This window comes from Mustelus asterias, chromosome 3, assembly GCF_964213995.1.
Source record: "Mustelus asterias chromosome 3, sMusAst1.hap1.1, whole genome shotgun sequence".
Classification (NCBI taxonomy): domain Eukaryota; kingdom Metazoa; phylum Chordata; class Chondrichthyes; order Carcharhiniformes; family Triakidae; genus Mustelus; species Mustelus asterias.
Genome location: NC_135803.1, coordinates 56230766 through 56258690, shown reverse-complemented (window position 1 = coordinate 56258690; position 27925 = coordinate 56230766). Strand labels below are relative to the sequence as shown.

The 27925-nt window shown below is 42.9% G+C and overlaps 1 protein-coding gene across 1 annotated transcript in view; it reads left to right on the top strand.

The window, feature by feature from the left end:
• Positions 1-27925, top strand: part of LOC144483974 (uncharacterized) — a 94235-nt gene that overhangs the window by 29957 nt on the left and 36353 nt on the right. The window contains exons 2-13 of the mRNA XM_078202553.1: positions 9719-9750; positions 11810-11845; positions 14380-14424; positions 14913-14948; positions 15140-15187; positions 17302-17349; positions 22051-22095; positions 25390-25433; positions 25614-25666; positions 25761-25978; positions 26485-26738; positions 26931-27065. Coding sequence (XP_078058679.1) covers positions 9719-9750; positions 11810-11845; positions 14380-14424; positions 14913-14948; positions 15140-15187; positions 17302-17349; positions 22051-22095; positions 25390-25433; positions 25614-25666; positions 25761-25978; positions 26485-26738; positions 26931-27065 — 994 coding nt within the window. The remainder of the gene's footprint in view (positions 1-9718; positions 9751-11809; positions 11846-14379; positions 14425-14912; positions 14949-15139; positions 15188-17301; positions 17350-22050; positions 22096-25389; positions 25434-25613; positions 25667-25760; positions 25979-26484; positions 26739-26930; positions 27066-27925) is intronic.

Sequence of the window (27925 nt, the reverse complement as noted above, 5' to 3'; positions counted from 1 at the left end):
TGCCCTTTAAAAGTCAGTATTGTATCTGCTTCCACTACCTCCCCCGGCAGCGAATGCCAGGCACCCACCATCTTGCCTCGTACATCTCCTTTAAACATTGCCCCTCGCACCTTAAACCTATGCCCCCAGTAATTGACTCTTCCACCGTGGGAAAAAGCTTCTGACTATCCACTCTGTCCATGCCCCTCATAATCTTGTAGACTTCTATCAGGTCGCCCCTCAACCTCAGTCGTTCCAGTGAGAAAATGCATTTGAACAAAAAACAGGAAATGGCCTCTTTCTCTTTTTCCCGTTAAGGCTGTTGGATCTATTGTGTGCTTCCAGTGTTTATACTTCTGGTCTGCTGCATCTTCACGTTTTCTACTTTTTCTTTCCAATTTTTCAGTTCTTCTTGCATCTACGCTTATGTGGGCCTTTAGCCAAAGATTTTCTGGATTTTTTTTAATGTCCACTAAGATGACATTTTGTATCCAACTATTCTCCACTTTTAGATTAAGCAATTTGCTGTTCCTTCTACCTATTTTTTCAATCAGCGTAGAGTCTGATTAACTTTTAAAAAGACACTTGAATTCCCAGTGATCGACTTAAATGAATTGCATAACACAATTTTAACTTTTAAGACTTTTACTGCACCAAACAAACTAAAACTGACTTAGTCGGCAACTAGTACTTTAAGCTACAGAAAAGCTTTCTACCATGATCAAAACCCCCACACCGTAAAGTTCACTGCCTGCTCTCCACAGAATTGCAGTTTTTACAGGAAGGAATCCACTCTACTCCTAGTTTCTCTTCTCCCCATTTCACTGAGCTGTAACATTGATCAAATGGCATCTCTCTCAGTTTCTGGATGGCTGACTTGGTTAACACGGGAATGGCGAGGGGACATGATGAGCAAGTCAAGAGTTACTCTGAGCAAGGTGTAAAGTGTTCACACCTGAAAAAAAGCAAAAGCTGCTGGCTGACTGTGGAACAGCCTTTTATTTCCACCCGTGAAACCTCCCTCTCCATCTCTGTACAAAATCTCAGAGACAGCAAGTCTGCCCACAGTCGTCCCCAGTTGCTCCTGCTCTGCATTTTGAACATTTTCTGTTTTGTTTAGGTTGCCAATATTTTCAGTTCTTTAAAAGTCTTTTTGCTGATTCAGCCTTTCAGCAGTTTCAGATATGTAACCCCTGGTTGACTGTGGAACAGTGAATTGTTTTAGAGTATAAACAGGCTGCAGATGTGCGATATTTCTAAAGCACTAAGTCCCAGTGGAATTGAAAGCAACAGAGGACTTCCCGAATCAAAGATAAAACATTATCGTCCTCACCAGATACCACAGGCTATTTATGGATGCATACAAAACAAACCCTGTGTGAACAGAAAACAGCTTTGAGGAAAATACTTTCTTGTAGACTGGTGTGACTTTGTGTCTTTTAAAAAAAAGTACGAGTACTTCTGGTGTCTTGTTAATCTAATTCTCCCAATAAATTTAACTTGTATATATTTTGAGCAGCTACATAGGAACAGGAGTAGGTCATTCAGTCCCTCAAGCTTGTTCTACCATTCAATAAGATAATTGTTGACTTGTATCCAAGCTCCCATTATCCACCTTGACTCTCTATTCCTTTGTAGGCATTTGGACTTTATACTAAAGCCCACAGTAAGAATATTTTTGTCAAAGAATAGTCCTATTGTCAAAAAGGACAATCATTAATTTAGAATGCAAACTAACAATGTTTATTGGACAATAAAAGTTGATACTTAACATTTTATCCATTGAGGCATGGCATGATACACCAATTTAACACATGTTGGTCTGCATTTCCCTTGGGTCCTGCGACTTCTGGGATCTTCTTTTCTCACTTCCTTGAACTTGGTCTTTTGACTCATGGGCCAGAATTCTCTGGCCATTTACGTCTCAACATCATTGCCGACAAAGATGGAGAATTTGGCTCTCAGCCAAACCTCCGTTCACTGCAGCGCGATCAGAGAATCCCGCTGGCGTGAATGGCTGGAGAATTCCACCCATTATATCTTTTGAAATTTTAGCTTAGTCAACTCCAACAGATGTACTTGCAGTTTTTAGACTTCAACTCGAGTGGATCTTTTTTGCAACTCACAACTTCCCAGTCTATCTTAACAGCTGAAGCTACACACTTGCTCCCTCTGTCTCTTAAGGCAATTACTTTAGCCCTGGAAATCCTGTCTAAGCTAGATCCACTGATTCTTAATACTGTGTTCTTGCAGCAAATTTCAACCTGTGGCAATTACTTCAGTCACTAACTAAGCTTAATACTGGATTCTTACATCTTCCACTCAGCCCTGTGGCAAATACCCAGATGGGCAATGTCCTACGTAAATTCTAACTTCCTAGCAAATGTCTCTGCTGGCAAATGTCCTCAGATCATTCTTCTGACCAATCAGTTTTGTAGCTTTAACTTACGTTTACTGTTAAGCTAGACATGCAAAACCTCAAAGATGCGAATGTCACCTGGCTATAACCTTGGTTCCCTCTGCATATTCTTTCTTAAAGCTACATTACAGTATTTGGTAGTTAAATGGATGCTAACCTCAAAACTTCCTTAACAAAATAATCCAAAATTCATGAATTACCCCACTGATACATACTAATTAGGACTTTTCGTCACTAAGCTATGTACAGCTATGCAATACTATGTACAGTACAATTTAATAATCTAAACTTTATGAATTGCATAAGTGTGTTAATGACGTGAATTCTAACACCTTAATATAGCACCGTAGAATCCCTACAGTGCGGAAGAAGGCCATTCGGTCCATCAAGTTTGCACTGACCTCAATCCCACCCAGGCCCTCTCCCCGTAACCCCAAGTATTTACCCTTCTAATCCCCTGAGACTAAGGAGCAATTTAGCATGGCCAATCCATCTAACCGGCACATCTTTGGAGTGTGGGAGGAAACCAGAGCACTCGGAGGAAACCTACGCAGACACGGGGAGAATGTGCAAACTCCACAAAATCACCCGACGCCGGAATTGAACCCGGGTCCCTGGCACTGTGAGGCAGCATTGTGCCGCCACTAATATCCTAGATGAACAAAAATCAATCACCTAATTTAGAATATTAATTGAGCTAATTTCTACTGCTTTTGATGGGAGACAGGTCCACCTGTACCACCATTTTAAGAAGTAGTGTTTCCTTACTTTTCACTTGGATAGCCTGGCCGAGATTTTACGGTTATACTCCCTTATAAAGTCAAGTTTATTTATTTTCACAAGTAGGCTAACATCAACACTGCAATGAAGTTATTGTGAAAATCCCCTAGTCGCCACATTCTGGTGCCTGTTCGGGTACACTGAAGGAGAATTTAGCATGGCCAATTCACCTAACCTGCACATCTTTGGACTGTGGGAGGAAACCCACGCAGACACAGGGAGAACGTGCAAACTCCACACAGACAGTGACCCAAGCTGGGAATTGAACCCGAGTCCCTGGCACTGTGAGGCAACAGTGCTAACCACTGTGCCACCGTGCTGCCCACACTGGACTCATCAGTGGAAAAGGTTTGACTGCAAATAGGAAAAAATGACTGTGGATTAGTTTTAATGCTGCAATTGCCATCTTTCCACCAAAGTAGCATTTATGTCACGTGAGCACACACCTCCAGCATGGCCCACTCTGAACCCCATTTTAGGGAAGTTCAGTCTCGTTGAGCACATGCTGGAAGTATGCAGGGCAGGCTGATCGTAACATCAACCAACGTATAATGCTGACTTGATGCCAGCATAACATCACCTCTTCAGTTACTGTTCTTGTTGAGCACACATTCAGCAGCAGAAAGAATCCTCCCCTCCCCTCCAACCAGCCAGAGATCATCAACCACCTTTAGTTAATTTGCTGATTGATTTCTATTAGCTCTGTTTGAATTTGCACAAGTGCGTGGTGGTTTGCAAGTTAGCAAAGTTAAAAGGAAGTGGTGCGGTAAATGCAAAAGCCCTTGGTTGTGATGACAAGGATTCTGGACAAACCGTCTTCCCAGTCATGGGTCTAATAGTTACTACACTTTTTGGCCGGCAGTATGACAGTGTTAGAGGAATGAACGCTGAGAGTGGACGGCAGGTTTGTGCCCCATGGAGCCACTGCTAGTCTCCTAGGCTGACTCAGCAACCTTAATATTCTGCTGTGAGACCCTGAGAGCCGCCCTGACAGCTGATATCCAGTCATACTGGCAGCAGTGACTTGCATGGCAACAAGCCGAGGTATCATGATTTCAGTCCGAGTTTTCAGAGCAACAGTCAGACATTGGGTGGCTTGTTGTGTTGCAATGGAAGCTGAGACATTGACCATCAGATGATTTATTTGGAGTTGGCCAGGGTTTCCACACTGGAAAGGATAGGTTCCAAGCTCTGCACAAAGTCCTGCATCAAGTTGGTGCTAGACTCTTCCGTTCTTCTTGACCATTTTTTATGGGAAGTCTGCAAAGCTGTGCATGTTCCCATCAGCCTTTTTCAATGGCTGCAACGTTGAAGCCTTGAGTCCCCTGCAGCTGAACCCATGTGAAACCTCACCCCCTGCTGAGCTGGCAACTGTACCATCCTTTCCCACTTCCCTGGCTTGCAGGCCATTAATGTCCAGTGGCTACCACGTGCAGATTATGCCTCCATTCCGTACATGGATCAAATGTTTCTTCGTCATCAATGCCCCACTCTTCTCACATTTCACATCACTGGTAGCTCTTGGATATCTGAAGGGTATAGACATAGGGTAAGGTTGGGGTGAGAGATAGAGGGGAATGTAAGAGGTAAATGCTTACAGAATCTGCAGCTTGTAACTCAGGAGAGGCCGCACCTGGAGTATTGCACAGTTTTGGTCCCCTTATTTGAGGAAAGATGTAGTGGCATTGGAGGCAGTTCAGAGGAGGTTCACTAGATTGATTCCAGAGATGAGGGGTTTGTCGTATGAAGAGTGATTGAACAGTTTAGGCCTATACTCTCTGGAACTTAAAAGAATGAGGGGAGATCAAATTGAGCAGTACAAGATGATAAAAGGTATGGATAAAGTAGACGTGGAGCGGGTGCTTCTGCTGGTGGGGCATTCTAGGATGAGAAATCATAGCCTTAGGATAAGGGGTAGCAAATTTATAACAGAGTTGAGGAGAAACTACTTCTAAACGGTTGTGAACCTGTAGAATGCGGTGGATGTTGGGACCGTGAGTAAATTTAAGGAGGAGTTAGACAGATTTTTAATTGGTAATGGGTTGAAGGGTTATGGGAAGAAGGCAGGAAAATGGGGATGAGGTGCATATCGGCCATGATCGAATGGCGGAGCGGACTCAATGGGCTGAATGGACTAATTCTGCTCCTATGTTTATGAACTTATGAGAGATTGCGGGAAAGGAGGAATGTGGAGTGGTAGATGGTGGGTTAGGTTGGGACATATTATTATCCTCCATGCTTTCAGCCCACTGTTGGCCATGACATCAGTCATGCCCACTGTAATTAATGACAGTGCCAGCTCTTCCATTCCCAACTTGTGCCAAATCAGTGCCACTGCCTCGTCCTGCAAGAGAGAGGAAAGCGTGCCAGTGGTGCAATGTGTTTGAGTGATATGCCATTCATTGTTGAACGGTTGGCTGTGTGTGCAAACTGTGAGATGTGTGAGTGCAGCAGTGCTAACTGTGTGAGGGTGAAGTGAGATCAGAGTTCAAGAATGATCTCCAAATTGACATCATGAAGGATTGAGAGGCAATAGAAGTGTATTGATTAACTTCACTGGAAGTGAGCTGACATCAAATTTGTGACTTGTCATGCCAACTATCCTCAAAAAAATATCTCTATGACCTGAATCCAACACCTTTTTGATAGGCTGAGATTAAAGGCTGCTGAATAGGTCGCTGGCTTGGGCACATTTATTGCCCTTCCCCAATTGTCCTTGAGAAGGTGGTGGTGTGCTGCCTTCTTGCACTACAGCAATCCATGTGTTGTAGGATTACTCACATTGCTGTTAAGTATCTGGTTAACCCAAAAGAAGCACAGTGCTGATAGGGAGGGAGTTCCAGCTTTTTGAGCCAGCTAAAGTTTGACGGTTGAGCTACTGTGATGTCTCAGGTAAGTGAAGACAGGTCAGTGGGCGGGGAAGGAAGGATGGACAATTGGACTAGGTGGTAGCAGAGATTAAAGGGGTTGGAGTGCTGAATGTGGAGATAGTACAAGCGGTAGCTGGGAGGGCTTTAGATGAGCATAGGACCATTCATGCTTGTGAGAGCCATATTGTGTTGTGTCGGTTCAGTATCTGTCGAGTACATGCTGGGCCCGATTTTACCATTTTCATTCTAAGTGCTGAATCTGGGCGCGATTCAGATCAGATCCAGATCCAACTTGGAAATCTGCTTTCAGGTGCCCCCATATGCACTCAACCTGAAAAAAAACACGGGTTTGAATCGTGCTGTGGGCGGGGCTTATCGTGCTTGAAACGATCGGAGCTCTGAACTGCGCATGCGCAATTAGAGAAAAAAATTTGAAATAGCGCGCATGTGTTAGCTTGCTCCCGAGCCGCAAAAAGACCGGGAGCGAAAAGCAGGAGCAATGGCCCCCACAGACATCACTGTCCCCCTTATCCAGCCCCCCCCACTACCCAGACCGATTGCGACCCCCTGCCCCCTTCCCCCCACCGATCTCACCGCAGAGTGGCAGCAGACCCCCCTTGCCCCCCCTCACCCCCTCCCACCAGAGATCCATCTGGCCTCTCACCCCCTCCCACCCCGCCACCAGTGAGCGATCGGGCCTCACCCACCCCCACGAGAGATACATCTTACCCGCCTCCCTCCACCCCCCCCACCCAAGAATGATCTGGCCACACTCCCCACCCCCCCACCCCCAGAGAACGATTTGGCCTTACTCTCCCCCCACCCCCTGCCCCCCAGCCCCCGAGAATGATCTGGCCTTACTCCCCCCTTCCCTCCACCAGAGGTGCATCTGACCCGCCTCCTCCTTCCTCCTCCCCCTCCAACCAGACAACAATCGGGCCTCCCTTCTCCCTCCCCCCCCTCACCAGAGAATGAGCTGGTCCGCCTCCCCCTTCCCTCCGCCCCCCCCCCCCCCCCACCGATCTGAGTCAGAGGGCCGTTGGAAGCTCTGAACTCACCTCTTCAGCAGCTGGAGCATCCGGAACAGACTTTTATTTAGCATGTCCATTTCGGCGCGATTCCGGATTGGTGAACGCGATGGTAAAGGGGGAAATGCTGATAATGTTGGGCGGGCAGTTCATTAATTCAATTTAAATGCATGCAAATGCATTTAAATCGCCGCTGCGCCCGTTTCGGGCGCGAATCGGATCGCGGCCATTCCAGGGTCTCGGTAAAGTGGCCATCTGCGTGGATGCGGGCGCAGATCGCGTTAATGGCCTCACGCCCGACTTTACCACATTTTCGCTCCCGAAAACGGGCGCAACGCAATGGTAAAATCGGGCCTGCTGTGGCAGTCAAAAACAGGTCTTGCAAGAATACTGTACCCTAATTTGAATAAACGCTTCTGTCCTTTAAATGTACCCGATATGAGTTCCTCTAACCGGTGGACCCGCTGTTTCTAATATGGCAAGTCATGCTCTTCTGGCCTGTACATGCTCCCTGTGAACCATCTTGGGAGCTTAGAAAATCAGTTATGAAAAATGTGTGCTGTACAGCCAAATTTCTGGGTTTTTATTAGCAAAGCACTTAGTCACTGCTTAGCTATTGTCATTACTATTGTTAAACATATCTTTATTAAATAATTAATGTACATTACAGGCAAGTTATCTACTCCAGTTTGTGTTTCTTTTACTGATATGGACAAAATCATAATACCTTTCTTCTTATGACAAGGAATGATCCTCTCATTGGCCATGTTAACAGACTGACTTGAGTCATTTAATGAAGTAAATTCTATCATTATATTGCTTGATATTAATATAATTATTGGCTGCTTGCTTTTTATTTGTCTTTATAGAAAGAAATTGCTGCTCCATGTTTTCAGACCCCAGCCTCAACGTGGAATTGTTATTTTCACTGTGTGTCACTTTGCTGTTTCATTCTCTTGTAAATGACACTAATTTGGTAGGACAGAACTCGAATATTGTTGAAAAAAGAGACTTGTTGCTAAAGCTTTTCATCTTGCATTCATCAGGACAAACACAAGAATGCCAAATTTCAAACAATCAAAACAATTTGTACTGAGGAGGAAAGGGTGCTGATTGGTTGGCAAGTCAACTCTGATTGGTCAAGGCATTGCCATGGAGAAAGCAACTGGGAACTACTGGTTCCTTATGCTACTGGGAATTCAAAACAGAGAACGGGTCCCTGTTTAGGAATGTATGCTGCTTTTAGCAAGTGTACACGAGCCATGTTTCAGGCTTCACCAATTATTTTAAATCCTAAAACCTCAGATTGTGCTGGAAAGCAGGCAAAACATCTCTAAAATTTGAACGACAGGTTAAGCAAGTTGTCTCACACTGCTACAATGCAGTGGCTATGTAAGCGGTATTTTCCACCATCAGGAGACTGCTGTCAATCCAAAAAGATATTCTGTTTATCACACAATAGAGCATGTCATGTATGGATTTCAGTGCTGGTGCGATGCCAGTAACGCAGACCATACATCCCAGCAGTTGGCTGATTGAAACAACCAGCATGTTTTTTTTCAGTTATTCCTAAAAGGCAGAGTGCAGATTGTACTCAACAAACATGTGCTTACAAAACCCCAAATTAACTTATACTGTTGGACATGATTCAGCTACTGGGCAGCACTTTCTGAACAATCATGAGTGCACTAATAGGCAAGCTCAAAATGTGGCTCATTTACACTTGCTAGAAGTGAAATATATTAATACGCAGGGACCCATTCTTTGCAAACAAAGGAATGTGTTTAAACCTTGAGCCTTTTTGAATCACCCAGGTGCTTAGGGAGCCTATAGTTCACCAATGTTTCCTCCAAGGCAACACCACAGCCAATCAGAGTCAACTTAACGACCAATCATCTCCCTTTTCTCCTGTAGTGTAATCTGTTGTGGTTTTTTGAAATTTGGCATTCTTGCATTTGTCCTAATGAGTGCAAGAAGTAAGGCATCAGCAACATGTCCCATTTTTACAGCAATGACAGTAATTTGTTGTGGTGTATTCCTTTCTTTATTCTGGGTCTTAGCTAATCGGAATCACAAATTTAGTCAAAGGGCGAATTTTACCGACATGTCCGCCCGAGGTTTGCACGATCCTGCCTGAGGCCAATGGAGAATGCTGTTCCCCGAGCGTCCCCCACCCCTGGAATCGGGGTGGGCGTGCCGATAAAATTCCGGCCAAAGTTTTAGTTACATACGTGATTTGTTGGAAAAGTAAGCCACGCAGCAGCAATTTAATACATTTCTGTGTTGGCTGTTAATATTATAGGGTTAATATCATAGAGTTAATATTATAGGTTTTAATGGAGGAGATGGTGAGTTGTAGGGAGGATTAAAATGAGGGCCTTATAGTAAGTTTGCATTTTCATATGAACAATTTTCTGTACTACTGAGTGATTGAAAGTTTGCACTTTTCTGTTCTGTGATAGTATAAAGCATAAATATTATGTACAGTTTTGTATTTGGAATGGTTTTAGTTTATTTTTAGCATTGCTTCTGTTATGAAAGCTAAACTGTTCCACTCTCTGGTTAAAGATAACGGAAATATCTTAAATCTTTAGCTACATGAGTCAAAACTGACCTGTAACTATTCTTCAATTTTCTTACAGCGAAGAGAGAACTCCACTAAAGGAATTAAAAGGTAACTTCATGGCATTATTGGCATTTTTGTCTTTTTTGTCTATATTTGAAACTATTTGTTTTGTGTGGGGCTTGGCAGGAATTAAAGCTTAGAAAATATGTCAATAGGGAAATATTAAAACTAGATAATGTTTTCTGTACAAATTGCTGGACTGAACTTCAGCCTTCGTCCGTCATCAGAGGGAATGGTGACATCGGCGGAATATCCTGCAAGAATCAGAAAACACGATTCTCGCTGGCGAGATCACGTTTTCTGATTTTCCACACCCTACGGTGGTAAAGTAACGATATTTATGCACAGAAAGGTTGGGGACCTCACTTAAATACATTTTAATATGCTTACTGTGCCCCCTCCCCATCCCTGCTAGATGATCCCCCCCTTACCGAATATTCAAAATGTGGAGTTGCCGGCGTTGGACTGGGGTAGGTATAGTAAGAAGTCTCACAACACCAAGCTAAAGTCCAACAGGTTTATTTGGTAGCACGAGCTTTCAGAGCGTTGCCCCTTCATCAGATAAGTGAAGAGTTCGGTTCACAAACAGGGCATATATAGACACGAACTCAATTACAAGATAATGATTGGAATGTGAGTCTTAACAGATAATCAAGTCTTTACAGGTACAGACAATGTGAGTGGAGAGAGGGTTAAGCACAGGTTAAAGAGGTGTGAATTGTCTCTAGCCTGGACAGTTAGTGAGATTTTGCAAACCCAGGCAAGTCGTGGGGGTTACAGATAGTGTGACATGAACCCAAGATCCCAGTTGAGGCCGTCCTCATGTGTGTGGAATCTGGCTATCAGACACATGACAACGCAGAATCGCTGAGCAGAACTGATAGCCACATTCTGCACACATGAGGACGGCCTTAACCGGGATCTTGGGTTCATGTCACACTATCTGTAACCCCCACGACTTGCCTGGGTTTGCAAAATCTCACTAACTGTCCGGGCTAGAGACAATTCACACCTCTTTAACCTGTGCTTAACCCTCTCTCCACTCACATTGTCTGTACCTGTAAAGACTTGATTATCTGTTAAGACTCACATTCCAATCATTATCTTGTAATTGAATTTGTGTCTATATATGCCCTGTTTGTGAATCGAACTCTTCACTCACCCGCTCCGAAAGCTCGTGCTGCCAAATAAACCTGGTGAACTTTAACCTGGTGTTGTGAGATTACTTACTGTGAATATTCAGACCCATTGGTATGGTTTACAATCGCTTTTTACAAACGTGATTCAGTTGAGGGGATCCCTCCGGGAGCACTCAGGTAAGTATAGCACCTGGGGAAAGAGGGACATGCCATGCACTGACCTGGCATTGGTTGGCACTGCTAGGTTGGCACTGTCAAAACCTGGCAGTGCCAACTTGGCAGTGCCAATCTGGCAGGATTTCGAGAGGTGAAGTATCAGAGGAGTGAGGGGAGAGATGGAGGTGTGATAGCTTGATAAGGACAACATGTTATCTTAGCATTCTGAAAAGGCCAGGTGATGGAAAGTTTGACCTGATGGGGAGACTTCAAGATGGAGCATGAGGTGTTACCACCCATAAGCCAAAATTCAGCTAAAGTCTGGGTCATCCACAATAAGGTCAGAGTTGGCAAAGACCTTCTTCATGAGTGAACAGACATTCCGGAAGGAGAAAATTGAAGGATTCATTGGCAGAGTCAGTGGCACCATTGGTGACTGGGCTGAATGGGATACGAAGAGGGTTGGTGAGATTAGTCTCCAGCAGGTACAATGAGCAGGAAAGGCACCAAGCAAGGAAGATCGAATAGGTCAGATTTGTGTAAGTGGAAAGCAACATTACATTAGGGAATATAACTTCATTTCAGAGGTTTCCAGGAGATTTGGACAGCAATTACACAGACTTACTTGCATAATTTTACCAAACCAATATTTTGGCTTAGCAAGGAGAGCGTGCAAGCTACTTATGTCGATTAATAGAATCTTTTATTGTTCTTGTTCTGGAGATCTGACATATGAGAGACTGTCATAGTGTTTCCTCTTACTGTTTTTGCTGTGTCTCCTTTACTGTTGTTCTTTTATTTCCATTGTACAGAAGAAAATCCAGATAATGTTGAAAATTCCGAGTCAGGTCAGTGATGTTCCATTTTTCACATTCTTGCTGCTATCAGTTCAATATCTTAATTTTCCACTAATACTGCGCAGAAATAGACTTAATAGAGAGAATTTAATCCCCACCCCATGGGCGAGTTCGGAGGCAGAGAGTTGGCTGTGTAATTGGACAGGAGGCTGCAGAGTGGAAATTCCACTGTCTTCCCACCTCCCTCCGATTGGTTCTGGGACAGGAAGGTTTCCCTCCACAAGACCAATTGAGGGTTGTAAGTGATCACTTAAAGGCCACATTCCGCCACTGCTGGTATTCAATCAGTGGTGGGCAGGGGGCTCACCATCTGGGGTGACCACTCAGCAAACCAGTGGCCTACTGGGAAATGAGGGGGAGGGTGCAGGGGCACACACTCATTCACGGACTCTCTGTGCTCAATTGAGGGACCTGGCATTGGGGAGGGGTGCCCCTGCAGGGAGCCACCCGCTGCCATTGATTCTGACTCTCCTACTCCTTGTGACCCCTCTATCTAAGGATCCATCGGCGGTCCCTCCTGTAGGCCCAGTGTAGTACTGTTAGTGGCTACTACACCTGGTGGCACTATAGTGCTGCAGAGCTGCCGGACTCAGATGGGCCAGCAGCACCTGGGGGCTGGATTTCCACCCAACTGGGGACTTTATCAGATGTAGGACCTGTGCTGCCCAAGGAAGTGCCTGATTGGAATTAATAAAATGTTGGTCCTTCTGAAGAAAAGCGAGATCTTCCAACCGGTTGGCAAGACCCACATCACCCACATTAAATCCCAGCCAATGTCACACTCATAAGAACATAAGAACATAAGAAATAGGAGCAGGAGTAGGCCATCTAGCCCCTCAAGCCTGCCCCGCCATTCAATAAGATCATGGCTGATCTGACGTGGATCAGTACCACTTACCCGCCTGATCCCCATAACCCTTAATTCCCTTACCGATCAGGAATCCATCCATCCGCGCTTTAAACATATTCAGCGAGGTAGCCTCCACCACCTCAGTGGGCAGAGAATTCCAGAGATTCACCACCCTCTGGGAGAAGAAGTTCCTCCTCAACTCTGTCTTAAACCGACCCCCCTTTATTTTGAGGCTGTGTCCTCTAGTTTTAACTTCCTTACTAAGTGGAAAGAATCTCTCCGCCTCCACCCTATCCAGCCCCCGCATTATCTTATAAGTCTCCATAAGATCCCCCCTCATCCTTCTAAACTCCAACGAGTACAAACCCAATCTCCTCAGCCTCTCCTCATAATACAAACCCCTCATCTCCGGTATCAACCTGGTGAACCTTCTCTGCACTCCCTCCAATGCCAATATATCCTTCCTCGTATAAGGGGACCAATACTGCACACAGTATTCCAGCTGCGGCCTCACCAATGTCCTGTACAGGTGCATCAAGACATCCCTGCTTTTATATTCTATCCCCCTCGCAATATAGGCCAACATCCCATTTGCCTTCTTGATCACCTGTTGTACCTGCAGACTGGACTTTTGCGTCTCATGCACAAGGACCCCCAGGTCCCTTTGCACGGTAGCATGTTTTAATTTGTTTCCATTGAGATAGTAATCCCATTTGTTATTATTTCCTCCAAAGTGTATAACCTCGCATTTATCAACGTTATACTCCATTTGCCATATCCTCGCCCACTCACTCAGCCTGTCCAAATCTCTCTGCAGATCTTCTCCGTCCTCCACACGATTCACTTTTCCACTTATCTTTGTGTCGTCTGCAAACTTCGTTACCCTACACTCCGTCCCCTCCTCCAGATCATCTATATAAATGGTAAATAGTTGCAGCCCGAGTACCGATCCCTGCAACTCCCTGTTGCAAGATGTTTTCAGTATGTGTTGTGATTTAAATTTTCTCTCTGTTTTTCATTCTTTATTTGATATCTAACAATCAAAACTTTAAACTTGCGATACGTGTCAAAACTTCCTCAAATTTTTCCACATGTTTAACAGCCTCTAAAATCTTGGGGCCCAAAACTCTAGTTAGACCCTGGGTGGAAATTGGATGGATTGCCTGACAAGGACAGATCTGTACTCCTAGACCTGAACCATGATCAAACTCTGGGGAGTGTGGAGTATGGCAAATCATGCATCCATGGCTTTACATAAAGTGGCAGGTCAGGAGTGGGGACAGTGATAGTCTTGGGCATAAGTCCTGCTGAGATCGCAAGGGAAGGCCAATTTATCTTAGAGCCTAAGGTAATTGATCCCAGATCCCAATCTTAGGAGTAATCTTTAAGTGCTTGAGCTTTCCATTTTGGGGCCTTCCCGGGGAACTGATCGACTGCTGGAGCAGCATGGCACCATTGAGTTTCCACTGCTATCCCCTTACATGCATGGGCTACCTGTCTTGACAATGGATGGAATGCTGTGTGGCAATTCAAGAAGGACTTTGGACATTAGCTGGCTTGGGGCCAACCCCATTGCACTTGGTCCAGCAGAGCAGCTCAGTTGGAATTTTGAACCTTTGGCCTGTAAAGGAGTTTCATGGATGTTTTCTCTTTTCCCCCTTTATTAATGTGAAAGGTTCTGATGATGAAGGTTCTTCAGTTTCTGAAAAGAGTGGGTCTGGTAAGCTCCAACTCTTGTTTCATTTACTTACACACACTTAGCAGTAGTTTTCAATATTCAGTCCTGCATATAAAATAAGTGCATTTATTTCATCATACAGATCTGATCAGGTAATATTAAGAGAGAATGGCTACTAATTAACATTATAATAGCTGTTTAATGGGTGGAATTTTACACCCCAGTCAAGGTGGGGACAGGACTGGAAAATGCAGTGAGCCATTCAAATGTCCTTTGACTTTGGTGGGATGGGAAAATTGGGGTGTGGCTGTAAAATTCCCACCCTATAAGACTGAAATAAAACATACACTTGTGCAAAACAGCCAACCGTTTGCCAAAAAAACCTGAAATTTTAAAAATTACTTAATTTTACTATTATGACAAAGAGAAATATTACAGTTTTAATGCATGTATTTTGTGGTTAATAGTATCCTGTTCCATTATAGAAATGTTAATTTTCGTTTCATTTCTACATAACTTTTCACAATAAGAAAATGGAGGTTCCGACTCATCTGAGACAGAATTAGGTAATGTACATCTGCTTTCCTATGCTCTGTAATTTTGTGCATTATTTTTTTCAATGCGTGAAACTGCAACAGTTCCCATCAGCGTTGCTAATTAGTGTTTGAATTAATCATTCCTTGTTAGATCCTGCAAGTGTTTTCTTTTTATTGATCATAAAAGTTAAGTATTAACATACAAAACCTTTGTTGTTTAGACGCTGATGAAAGAACTGCCGAGGATGGCCAGCCAAATGATAATCCAGGTAATAACTTGACCAAAATTATACTCTGCATTTATTGCAGTATTTTTGTAAGGCAAGATTTGTATCATTTCCATCAAACTACCTGAGCAGTGATCGCTAAATGATTATCGCACACACATTAAATGAATATTATCAACTTTCATAGCAGTACTATAGTGACAAATATTTACCCAATGGCTAAACCTAGGCCTCAGCTGTCTATTCTGTTAGTTCACATGGACATTAAAGTGAAGAAGAGTGGGATGTTTTTTGCACAGACAAGTACTGGGACAAGTACTTCCTTGGGTGGATGGAGCTATTACAAGGGGGCATAACTATAGGGTTCGTGGTGGGAGATATAGGAAGGATATCAGAGGTAGGTCCTTTACGCAGAGAGTGGTTGGGGTGTGGAATGGACTGCCTGCAGTGATAGTGGAGTCAGACACTTTAGGAACATTTAAGCGGTTATTGGATAGACACATGGAGCGCACCAGGATGATAGGGAGTGGGATAGCTTGATCTTGGTTTCAGATAAAGCTCGGCACAACATCGTGGGCCGAAGGGCCTGTTCTGTGCTGTACTGTTCTATGTTCTATGTTCTAATAAAGGGATGTGCAATGTGTAACCATCCATCCCCCACAGTTTGGTTTGCATAGGTGTAGATAGAATCCCTTCAGTGTAGAAGGAGGCCATTTGGCCCATCAAGCCTGCACCTACTACAATCCCACCCAGGCCGTATCCCTGTAACCCCATGTATTTACCCTGCTAGTCCCCCGACACTAAGGGAAAATTTATCATGGCCAATCAACCTAACCTGCACATCTTTGGAGTGTGGGAGGAAACTGGAGCACCTGGAGGAAATCCACGCAGACACAAGGAGAACGTGCAAACTCCACACAGACAGTGACCCAAGGCCAGAATTGAACCCGGGTCCCTGAGGCAGCAGTGCTAACCACTGTGCCACCATGCCGCCTCCAATGCAAATTGCAGAGCTGCTCCTGATATTCCCCCTCCCCTGTCCACCAACTTTTTATTTGTGGCTATGGCTCTGTTCTCCCAAACAACATCATCAAATGCAGATTAATTGGATATTTATACCATTGATCTTTGATATGTAGTAAAGGACTGCCACGTACACCTACAGGCAAAACTCTTCAAGTTGTTCATTTTATATAAAGCACATTCAGACATTTCTGTGATAAAATGCTACACAAATGTACATTGTTCATTTTTAAAAATACCTTGTTATGTGTGTTGTGTTGGATGTTTAAATGTTATTAATAGTACACTTAAACCCCTGTGTCCTCAATATAGTGTAATCTCAGTATACAGTAAAAGGCAAAATACAATGGGGTTAAAATTCCACAAGGGTTCTCCCGATCATCCACTGTAGCATGCATGGAAACTGGAGAAGTGGTGTAAACACTGTGCTTGCTGTTTCTTTGGGTTGTCCATGGGCCTTTAATTGAAGTTACAGCAGACAAAGGGAAGAACTGCAGCAGAAATTGATCTCCAATGTTCCTATTAGCATTGCATTCACTCTTTAAAATAACTTCACCTGACTGTTGAATGTGACTTTAATTAAATAAATCGGGAATAAAAATCTAGCGTCCTTGATGGTGACTATGAATAATTGAAATATTGTAAAACATATCTGGCTCACTAATACCCACAGGGTTAGAAATCTGCTGTTTTAACCAGGTCTGGCCCACATGCGATTCCATCGCAATGTAGTTGACCCATGACTGCACTCTGAAATGGCCTTGTGAGTCACTCAGTTGTATTCAAGGAAACCGCGCTATCACCTTCTCAAGGATAATTAGAGGTGTCTGGGTAATGCTGGCCTTGCCAACAATGTCACATCCCATTAACAAATAATAAAAGTAAATTGGCTTGAAGAAATAAATTAGATATTAATAAACAAAAGAATACTAGAGACTGTCATGAAGGAATGGAGTATTTAAAATGTGGAATCAACTTTGCCTCTCAACAGAAAAAGTTTTGCATCAATTTAATAAGTTGCATGCTGTTCTTGAATACTAGGGAACGTTAAATGTGCACTGGAGTTGTGGCAGCCTGTGTTGCTCAATTTAATGAATGTGTTACTGAAATCAGCCTTTCTAATAATGTTTCAGCGACAGAACATGCCGCAGATGGCCCCTACTTGCAAAGTCCAGCATCAGGTAATTGGAAATTTCACTCAGCTGCATTGAAGCCTACAAGTTCAATATGAGAAATGTACATTACTGGAAGAACCCTTTGTCATAAAAATCAGCAAAACAAATCGCATGAATTACAGCTTTCAATAAGTATGCGGCTGCTTGTAAACTTCTTTTTTGACTCGCCTGCAACTTTTGACATTTTATAACAGAAGCATCTGACAGCCAAATAGTTTAGTAAATGGGAAGGGACTTATTAGCTAAATAAACATATCCATAGCCAGGTTAGCTTTTTTCCTTCTCTCCTTTGAATGCGACATGGCCGTGTTAGGGCAGGTACATTTGATGTATAGAATTGTGCATGGGCTGGGAAATCACAAGCTGCCCGCTTCATAGAAACTAGAAGCAGGAGTAGGCCATTCGGCCCTTCGAGCCTGCTCCACCATTTGCTTTATTCATTCGTGGGACATGGGTGTCACTGGCTGACCAGCATTTATTGCGCATCCCTAGTTGCCCCTCTTCAGAGAGCAGTTGAGAGTCAACCACATTGCTGTGGTTCTGGAGTCACGTATAGGCCAGACCAGGTAAGAATGGCAGATTTTCTTCCCTAAAGGACATCAGTGAACCAGATGGGTTTTTCCAACAATCAACAATGGTTTTATAGTCATCAGTAGATTCCTAATTCCAGATGTTTTTTATTGAATTCAAATTAATAGTTTAGCGATAATATCACTAGGCCATCACCTCCAGGGAAGAACCTATTGTTCTGACCATGGCTGATCATCGAATTCAATATCCTGATCCCTCCTTCTCCCGATATCCCCTGATCCCTTTAGCCCCGAGAGCTATATCTAATTTCTTCTTGAAATCACACAATGTTTTGGCCTCAACTACTTTCTATGGTAGTGAATTCCACACATTTACCACTCTCTGGGTGAAGAAATTTCTCCTCACCTCAGTTCTAAAAGGTTTACCCCTTACCCCCAAACTATGACCCCTAGTTCTGGACTCCCTCACCATTGGGACCATTCTTTCTGAATCTACCCGGTCTAACCCTGTTAGAATTTTATAAGTTTCCGTGAGATGCTCCTCTTACTCTTCTAACCGAATATAACCCTAACCGACTTAATCATTCCTCATATGACAGACCTGCCATCCCACTTAAATTCCTGACTTGATTTTCTGTTGGTGGCACTCGTGGATACATAGCATAGTTCTAAATATTGAATGATAGAAAACTCTTTGATTTTCTTGGCTTCAGTGCTTGTTTCGGCAGCCCATATGCTGAAATTGGAACGATAAAGAGAAGATTAGCACTGCACGGGGAATGTATTCAGTTTGCTCTTTTTAAGTAGGCATGACAAGTTCTTGCATGTCAGGAACAGATCCATTGAAGTCATACTGTTAATTTATTTTGACTGCCACATAGGTGCAAGTTTAGGGGATTGCTTTCAGGCCTTTTTTCAGTGGATTTAATGAAAGAAGCGTTTTCAGACAGAAAATTCTCCTAACACTATCTAACTGCGTGATGCATGTTCATTTATTGACACAAGATGAGGTACATTGTGAGCACATACAGGATTTGCTCTTTAATCTTGCAATATCTGTAGACTACTTTTCTTGGCCACAGAGAGACATTACTTCGGAGAGACACTAGGGCGGCACAGTGACACAGTGGTTAGCACTGCTGCCTCACAGGGACCCGGGTTCGATTCCTGGCTTGGGTCACTGCCCGTGTGGAGTTTGCACATTCTCCCCGTGTCCGCATGGGTTTGCTTCGGGTGCTCCGGTTTCCTCCCACACTCCAAAGATGTGCGTGTTAGGTGGATTGGCCATGCTAAATTGCCATTAGTGTCAGAGGTAATAGCTGGGGTAAAATCCATGTGGTTATGGGGATAGGGCCTGGGTGGGATTGTGGTCGATGCAGACTCGATGGGCCGAATGGCCTCTTTCTGCACTGTAGGTTCTATGATAACTTTAAAAGATTAGGAAAAGTAACTTGAGGAGGCAATGCCTATCCCTTTGGACTTTTCAATGAAAATGCAATGCTACCTGAGCAAGCGAATTTCTGGGTGAAGGCTTACCAAAAAATGACAGAATATTTTTTCCAGTGAGAAAACCAGTCAGTTTACTCTCCAGGTTTTACAGCATTCTGCCAAAAAAAAACCGAGGGGGCGTGTTTCACACCATTATATAGGAGTGTAGGGCCTCAATTTGCTGGCAAAACCTGGTTGCTCAGAGTCAGGGCACCATCTTTAAAGGATGCCGGGAAGCTCCTGTTGTAGAAGACGCCAGCACAGCGGGACGCCAGTGCCTGCGGAATATCTGGTGAGAGGAGAAGTCCCAGAGACTGTGCTCACTAATGATATGTTAATGTATTAAAATGAGCTTTCTGCCGTTCCCTGGCATGGTTCACCCCACACCATTGGTGAGGGGCCGATAAGATTGGAACTCGGAAACTCCTGGCATGTATCGCATTCTCTGGAGTCTGAGCATGCACTGTCGTTCCCGCACATGGAGAGCGTGGGATCAAACCCACCCCCTCTGAGTGACTTGCGTCTTTCCAACTGCTGTCCATCATCTTGCTCTAGCCCCTTGCGGATGCGTCAGAAGATTTTTCTGCACTTGAATGTTGGGAAACATTCAAATAGGGGACGATTCCAGTCCAGGCCCAACACATTCACTTGAGGAAAGGAAGGAGATCCAAAGTTAGAGCTCCCTGGATAGCTAACGATACAGAGGTCAAAATGAGGCTTGTACCTTGTGGTTACTAATAAAACCAAGTTCAATAAAGTGTGGAGAAGATCTAAAAAAAGAGAGAGAAAGAGAAGGAGTATGTGAATAGATGAGTGGCTACCATAAAAGAGAACACAAATGTCTTCTGTAAACACATAGGCCTGGATTTTCCTGTGGGGACAGAACATTTGGAGAGGCGGCCAAAGGTCCATTGACTTTTGGTGGGACTGAAAAATCCTGCCCATAAATTGTAAAAGCAGAATCAAAGGAAAGGTGAGGCCAATTCAGAACCAAAAAGGAGACATGGAGCTACATGACATGACTGAGATACTAATAAACACTTTGCAACTGTCTCCAAAGGAGAAAAGGATGCCCTCAATGCAGCAATAAAGGAGAAGCTAGTAATAATATTAGATAGGATAAAAATAGATAAAGAGGTTGTACTTAAAAGGGTGTTTGTCCTCAAAGTAGAGAAGTCACCCGGTGGACTGACACACCAGGTTACTCAGGGAAGTAAACATGTAAATTGCACAGGCTCCAGTCACAATCATTCATTTATCCTTGAACCATAGAACCATAGAAAAGTACAGCTCAGAAACAGGCCTTTTGGCCCTTCTTGACTGTGCCGAACCATTTTATGCCTAGTCCCACTGACCTGCACTTGGACCATATCCCTCCACACCCCTCTCATCCATGAACCCGTCCAAGTTTTTCTTAAATGTTAAAAGTGACCCCGCATTTACCACTTTATCCGGCAGCTCATTCCACACTCCCACCACTCTCTGCGTGAAGAAGCCCCCCTAATATTCCCTTCAAACTTTTCTCCTTTCACCCTTATCCCATGCCCTCTGGTTTTTTTCTCCCCTAGCCTCAGCGGAAAAAGCCTGCTTGCATTCACTCTATCTATACCCATCAAAATCTTATACACCTCTATCAAATCTCCCCTCAACCTTCTACGCTCCAGGGAATAAAGTCCCAACCTATTCAATCTCTCTCTGTAACTCAGCTTCTCAAGTCCTGGCAACATCCTTGTGAACCTTCTCTGCACTCTTTCAATCTTATTTACATCCTTCCTGTAACTAGGTGACCAAAACTGTACACAATACTCCAAACTCGGCCTCACCAATGCCTTATATAACCTTACCATAACACTCCAACTTTTATACTCGATACTCCGATTTATAAAGGCCAATGTACCAAAGGCACTCTTTACGACCCTATCCACCTGTGACGTCACTTTTAGGGAATTCTGTACCTGTATTCCCAGATCCCTCTGTTCAACTGCACTCTTCAGAGTCCTACCATTTACCCTGTACGTTCTTCTTTGGTTTGTTCTTCCAAAGTGCAATATCTCACACTTGTCTGCGTTAAATTCCATTTGCCATTTTTCAGCCCATTTTTCTAGTTGGTCCAAATCCCTCTGCAAGCTTTGAAAACCTTCCTCACTGTCCACTACACCTCCAATCTTTGTATCATCAGCAAACTTGCTGATCCAATTTACCACATTATCATCCAGATCATTGATATAGATGACAAACAACAATGGACCCAACACCGATCCCTGCGGCACACCACTAGTCACAGGCCTCCACTCAGAGAAGCAATCCTCCACAACCACTCTCTGGCTTCTTCCATGGAAGTACAAGTGGATTGTATAGCACCGCATTAAATAGGCACTGATGTTACTTGAAGCACTGTAAATGACAGCTTTCTAAGGACTACACAATCAAAAGGGTTTTCTTAAAGGGCCAACAAGGACTTAGCTGATATCTCTTGCTTGAGCACCCAGATATTTTCGGTGTATTTGGGAAGTGCCCTCTGGCATAATCGCTGAGATCATGTCAAAATACAATGGGGAGAATTGGACTTCGCAGTATTGAGCTTGGGCCTAATTGTTGGTGTCAAAAGGAACAAAGCGGAAATGTAAAGCTGTTGCATGCTTTAATATAAGGAAGAAAATATTATTCAAGGTGACAATCTATTTTCCAGGAGCCTGCAGCACTGAAGAAACAACAGTAAATCCACCAGACTCAGGTCAGTTTATTTTTAGATGGATTAACAATTAATGATGTCTAGAATCTTTTTAAAATTCTCTGCAGAAAACTTCCTTGTTTTAATTGGTAATCAGAAGTATCACAGTGTCAGGTAATCTTTTAGATTTGGCCTTATATTTAATATAACTTAAATGATTATTTTCACATGATTTAGTATATTAAAACTGAGGACATATTGGCCAGCTATGATATCTAGATTTTAAACCAGTTCATTTTATATCTTTAATATCTAGACTGCTGTGATATTGATGTGTTTATATTTTATATGGTTGAAAAAAAAGTTTGCAGTTTTATTTTGCTGCATGCAGACAACTGTTTGAAGTGTTTTCACTGTCTTCTTATTGTGTGTGGGTGGACTCATGCTTTTGCTGGTGGGAAGTATATTTACTTAGGCGGGGTGGTGGCGTAATAGCCCTGTTGCCTTTCTGTCTCCACCAGAATTAATTTCTCTTGCAGAGGCCCATGCTCGGCATTCCCCCCCCCCCACCACCAATTGTGGCTCTTAAGTAGCCAATTAGTGACCACTGACTACTCCAAAGATGTGCGGGTTAGGTGGATTGGCCATGGTAAATTGCCCCTTAGTGTCGGGGATTAGCAGGGTAAATATGTGGGGTTACAGGGTAGGGCCTGGGTGGGATTATTGTCAGTGCAGGCTCGATGGGCTGACTGGCCACCTTCTGCACTGCAGGGATTCTATTCTTCTATGATTCTGAAGGACTTTATCCCTTCGTTACTCAGTGGTGGGCCTGTTACTATGTGGCGTGTGTGGCAGGTGACCTTTGTGGGCACTTGTCAGCTTGGGGTGGGGGTGTGGGACAGCAGCCATGGCCTCCTCGGTGGCACTGCTGAGTGCAAGAGCTGCTGGCCTCTGATTGGCTGGCAGCTATCGTTAAGCGGGATTTTCACCCTCAGGGTCTTGGTTCCAGGAGTAAGCTTTCTGGTGGTCTGGCCACTGCCCGATTGGTATGTGGTTCGATGGGCCTTCTGGGAAAGGTCAGGGGTCGGCAGATGCAACCCCTGACCCCTCAGCAAGATTTCCCACATATGTGTAAGGTGGGGTGATTGCAAGTGGGGAGTTTTGTGATCATTATCCACAGACTACTGTGCTTTCATTTAGATATGTTGTGCTATAGTTTCTTTCAATAAGAATATTGGATGAATGAGAGTAAATACAAGAAAATTATCTCATTAAGTGTTTCAAAACACCTTGTTGTTTTTCCAGCTCCACTTTACAATCTGTAGTTGTGGAAGACTGGGTAGTGCATGTCTTAGAATGCTTTCCATTCCCCTCTGCGACATTAAATGAGCTAGAATTGGTAGGTTTAATTCCTTCCCCATCCAGTTTCCCTCTTTTCTTGTTAAAGCTTTATTTATTAGTCACAAGTAGGCTTACATTAACACTACAATGAAGTTACTATGAAAATTCCCTAATCGTCACACTCCGGCGCCAGTTCGGGTACACTGAAGGAGAATTTAACATGGCCAATCTATCTAACCAGCACGTCTTTCGGACTGGGAGGAAACCCGCACAGACACGAGGAGAACATGCAGACTCCACACAGACAGTGACTCAAGGCGGGAATTGAACCTGGGTTCCTGGCTCTGTGAGGCAGCAGTGCTAACCACTGTGCTACTATGCTGCCCTCATGGGGTTGAAGAAGAACAATGAGATAGATTCTTTTGAAGATGATGGGCAACATAATTTCTTTCTGAGCATTGTGCAATGTGATTAGATACAGTTTCACATCCTTTTCATACCTTATCCAAAATGGTCAGTTTTCGAGGTTGAGCTTGGAGAGTCCCCAACCTGTTGCACAATGGGAATATCCACAGTTGAGCTGACACTGGCAGTTGGCAGTATGATATACCAATTTAAGCATTGATTAAAATCAAATATCTAGCATAGACGAATGGCATTAAGCTCTCTGCATTTTACTAGCTGTTAAGAATAATAGTGGAAATAGTCCAGAGCCTATGCTATGTGCACATACAGTATTGTGATGAGATTATGTTAAGCTGCTCAATTCCAGATCTTGATCCTATGTGGAGATTGCTGTTGAATATTTAGTAAGTATGTGCAGACAGTTTGTCTGGCACCTTTTTGCATAATTTGATAACAGCTTTCATCAGTTTGCAGATTTCTGTGTGCATTCAAAAAAATAAGACAACAATAACTTTCCAGCGATTTAAATGCAAAACGAATAACCTGCTGCACTTCAGCACAGAAAGATGCTGCTGTGTCAAAAATGTATCAAAGGGTTCACGTTTTAAAGGGGCGGAAGAATTCGAGGCAATACTAACTGATACAACCTTACTGTCTGAACTGTGTTCACTGGAAGCTTGTCCATCATTCTCTGACAGGTGTTATATTGTTGTCCATTGCTCTTAATTTGACTTGCTTTTCACATGGGCTCTTCTGCCACCTCTGGTTTTAAAATTTCTGTTCCTGTACGTTCTGCAAGAAAGAATGCTCCAGAGGAAAGAGAAAGTAGCTGGATGATGTTTTCTGTACCTTATCCCTGTTTTCAGTGCCCCAACACCCCCAAACAATGCAAAAACCTAGTACTTAAGGTACCTTTACTGCCTGCTGGCTCTTCACAATGTGGCTGCAGTGCTTGTGGCAGATGTGCGTGGAGTGCTGGTAAATTATGTAAACGGTCAGATTTCACCTCAACTCACAGGATGAGCTCATTGTGCACAGGAGCGTCTGGCGGGTTACATTATAAACCTCATGATGGCTTGTTGAATTGTAAAACTGTCAGTATGCAATACCACTCTGATACCCACAGCCAGATTCCAAGCACTCACACCATGATGATGGGGTTCTTGGTAGAAGCCTTTAAAATTTTCATGTATATAGAGATCTTGGATCTAGGAACGTTTCTCTGTTGGACGGAGGATTTACAGGCTGGGTACCACAGATGAAAGTTATGTTTGTCAAAGGAAAACAAGAAATGCAGAGATTTCTTTAGTAAGGGGGTGGTGGAATTGTAGAGCAGATCACAAGTCAGAACTGAGGAGCATGGCGCGTCTTTTAAAGAATTAGATGAACTCCTATTAGGGAACAGGCCTGTTAATACTGGAATTGCAATAAGCAACCTGGTGGGAGGTTTGTCAGGGAAGATTAGATGGGCGAGTACTCTTCTATCTGAGACATTACTGTGGTAATATAAGAAAAGTAGCAGTTTAACCCTTCATTTACTTGGCACTGAATTACAAATCTTTTTTGAACCTATTACATTGATTTAAAAATATATATATCTTTCTCTCACAGATTTGTACGTCAAACCATCATGTCTTTTTTGTCACTGTCAAACGGTGAGAAACTTTATTTTTAATCATTTAATAAATATAGTTCAGGTGATTTGGCAGGCAAGAAATAATGAAGTATGAAGTAAATTACGGTATAAATGTAATACGCATTTATATTGCACAAGCACAGGCAGGCATCTGAAATATTGCCTTCAATTCCACTAAGACTTCTCTTTTAAATAACAGAATCAAAATTTTGAACAAGTAACTCCGAGACAAATCTCAAAGGAACGTTTTTGGTAGGTATTTTCCCAATGCTTCATAGATCTAATTAGAGCACAGGTCTGTCACAAAGCAATTTTAATTAATTTTTTAAATCTTTTTGATACACAGTTTGAAGTTGGACCATGAAGGAAGCTATCAATGTGTTGCTACTGGTCTAATCTTTGAAGTGACAGACAAAGTTGACATAATTTACTCAATTCTGTCTTGGTATAAATATGACACATTTCTGGAGAAAAAATGGAAACTTTGTGGCCCACTGTTTGATGTGAAGAGTGATCCAGCCTTACTAAAGAGCATTTACTTCCCTCATTCCCTCTGCTTGGCAGGTAAGGCTTTTTCTTTTGCACATAATTATAACCGTATAATTTTATTGCCTTTTGAACGACCTCCCTTTGTTGTTGATCTTCACACTATCCTCCACCAGGTGGCATAATAAACTCAATTTCCATTGTAAATAGTCACTCGACCAGACAATAGCTGTTCCACAATTTGTGAGCATGCGTGCGTTCATTGTCCTCACTAATTTTCTTTGTTGTTGTCAGTTGGATTTATATTGACGCAGAATTTTAAAACTATTTTATTTTATTTTTCTTTCCTCACTCCATTTGGAAGATCATTTCAATTCTTTATGTTCCACGTAATAGTCTTTGATAAGGAGAACAAACTGGTGACCTGTTTGTAAGATCACGAAAAGCTCTGAAGCTTGGAAGGATCTTAACTTGGTGTTATATCTAATTGTCACATGGAGTTGCTTTATTAGAGCCAATGTCAGCACTGTATTCGCAAAATAAACAAATGTTTTACCTTCACAAATTTGTATTCCGTCCTACAGATCAGTCACCTGATTTACAATTTGGAATTTTACACATAAAGAACAAAAAACCTGAAATAGAACCAACCACTGACCATTCAACAACACATGTTCAGTGGAACGTGAGTTCCTTGTCACCAGTTGGGCCGATCTTTCAGACCAGTTCAGATGACATTCAACATCACGGCGTTGTGCTGATTTACAAAGTCATTCACAACCGCCAGTCCTTATTGTTTCATGTATACATGGCAGCAAACAATGACTCTGTTATTAAGGTATGAACTATTCTATCTGTGCTCATTAAGATTACGATGATGACTTAATTTCTTGTCACAGTTGCACCTTGCATTAAGCTACAATCATTTTGTTCGTGTTAGAATAGATTGTTCAGTTGATTGTTGGTGCAAAAGGAATGTTAATGAAAAGAAGAAGCAGCTTTCCTTATGACTGTGCTTGTTCACTCTTAGGACATCACAAAGGCTGAAAAACATTCAAAACAGAAATCTGTAAAAATTGATAAACCTACTCCATGCCACAAAAAGCTGATTATTGGCAAAACATATCGACTTCTGAGTGACCCACAAGCGGAGATAATACCTGGGGTATGTTGGAATAAACAATTATTGACTTCTCTCTGCTGTGTGCATGCAAAATTTTCTATGTATATTATAAAAATAAGCTTAAAAACCATTTCAATGCGATGACATTTTCCAGAATTATGATTGAACAAAAAATGCCAGAATCCTTGTCATTTTCTATAGTCCTAAAAATCCTCTTTAATCTGATAAGCTATTGCCGACTCTGGAATCTACAAAATATGGTGGGACCTAGGGTGGCACTTACCAATCAAAATTTCGGATACAGACCAATGTTTGCAGTGGTTGTAACGATACTAAATTTTAAATTGCAACTGATGCAGTTTTGGGAAAGTACTAACTTGCTTTGGCAAAGGAGGTAGAGGGAATTGGAAGAACATAATTTTTGTGACCTCAAGACATCTCAAAGCTTTCCATCGGAAATCTATTATTTTTGAAGTGTTGCAAATTAGGGAAGTGTGGTAGCTATTTTGAAAACAGCAAGGTCCCGCAAACAACAATGAGGTGGATGGCCAAATAAACTATTTTAGTGACATTGGTTAAGGGAGAATATTGACGAGGACACCAACGGAACTGTATCAGTCTTCTGTGAATAGTGATGTGAGATCTTCAATGTCCATACGAGAGGGCAGAAAGGATATTAGTACCTCTGCAAGTGCAGCAGTCCCTGTGTATTGAACTGGACTGTCATCCTGGAGAATATGTTCAGCTCCTGAATCCATACTGATTCAGAAATGAGAGTGCTACCAATGAGGCACGGCTGATTGCAGATAATCCATCAGCATTATGTACTTTAGACATTTTATTATTTGATAATGTGCAAGCAAGGATCAATATTTTTGCAGGTTATAAAAATCATCACTTTT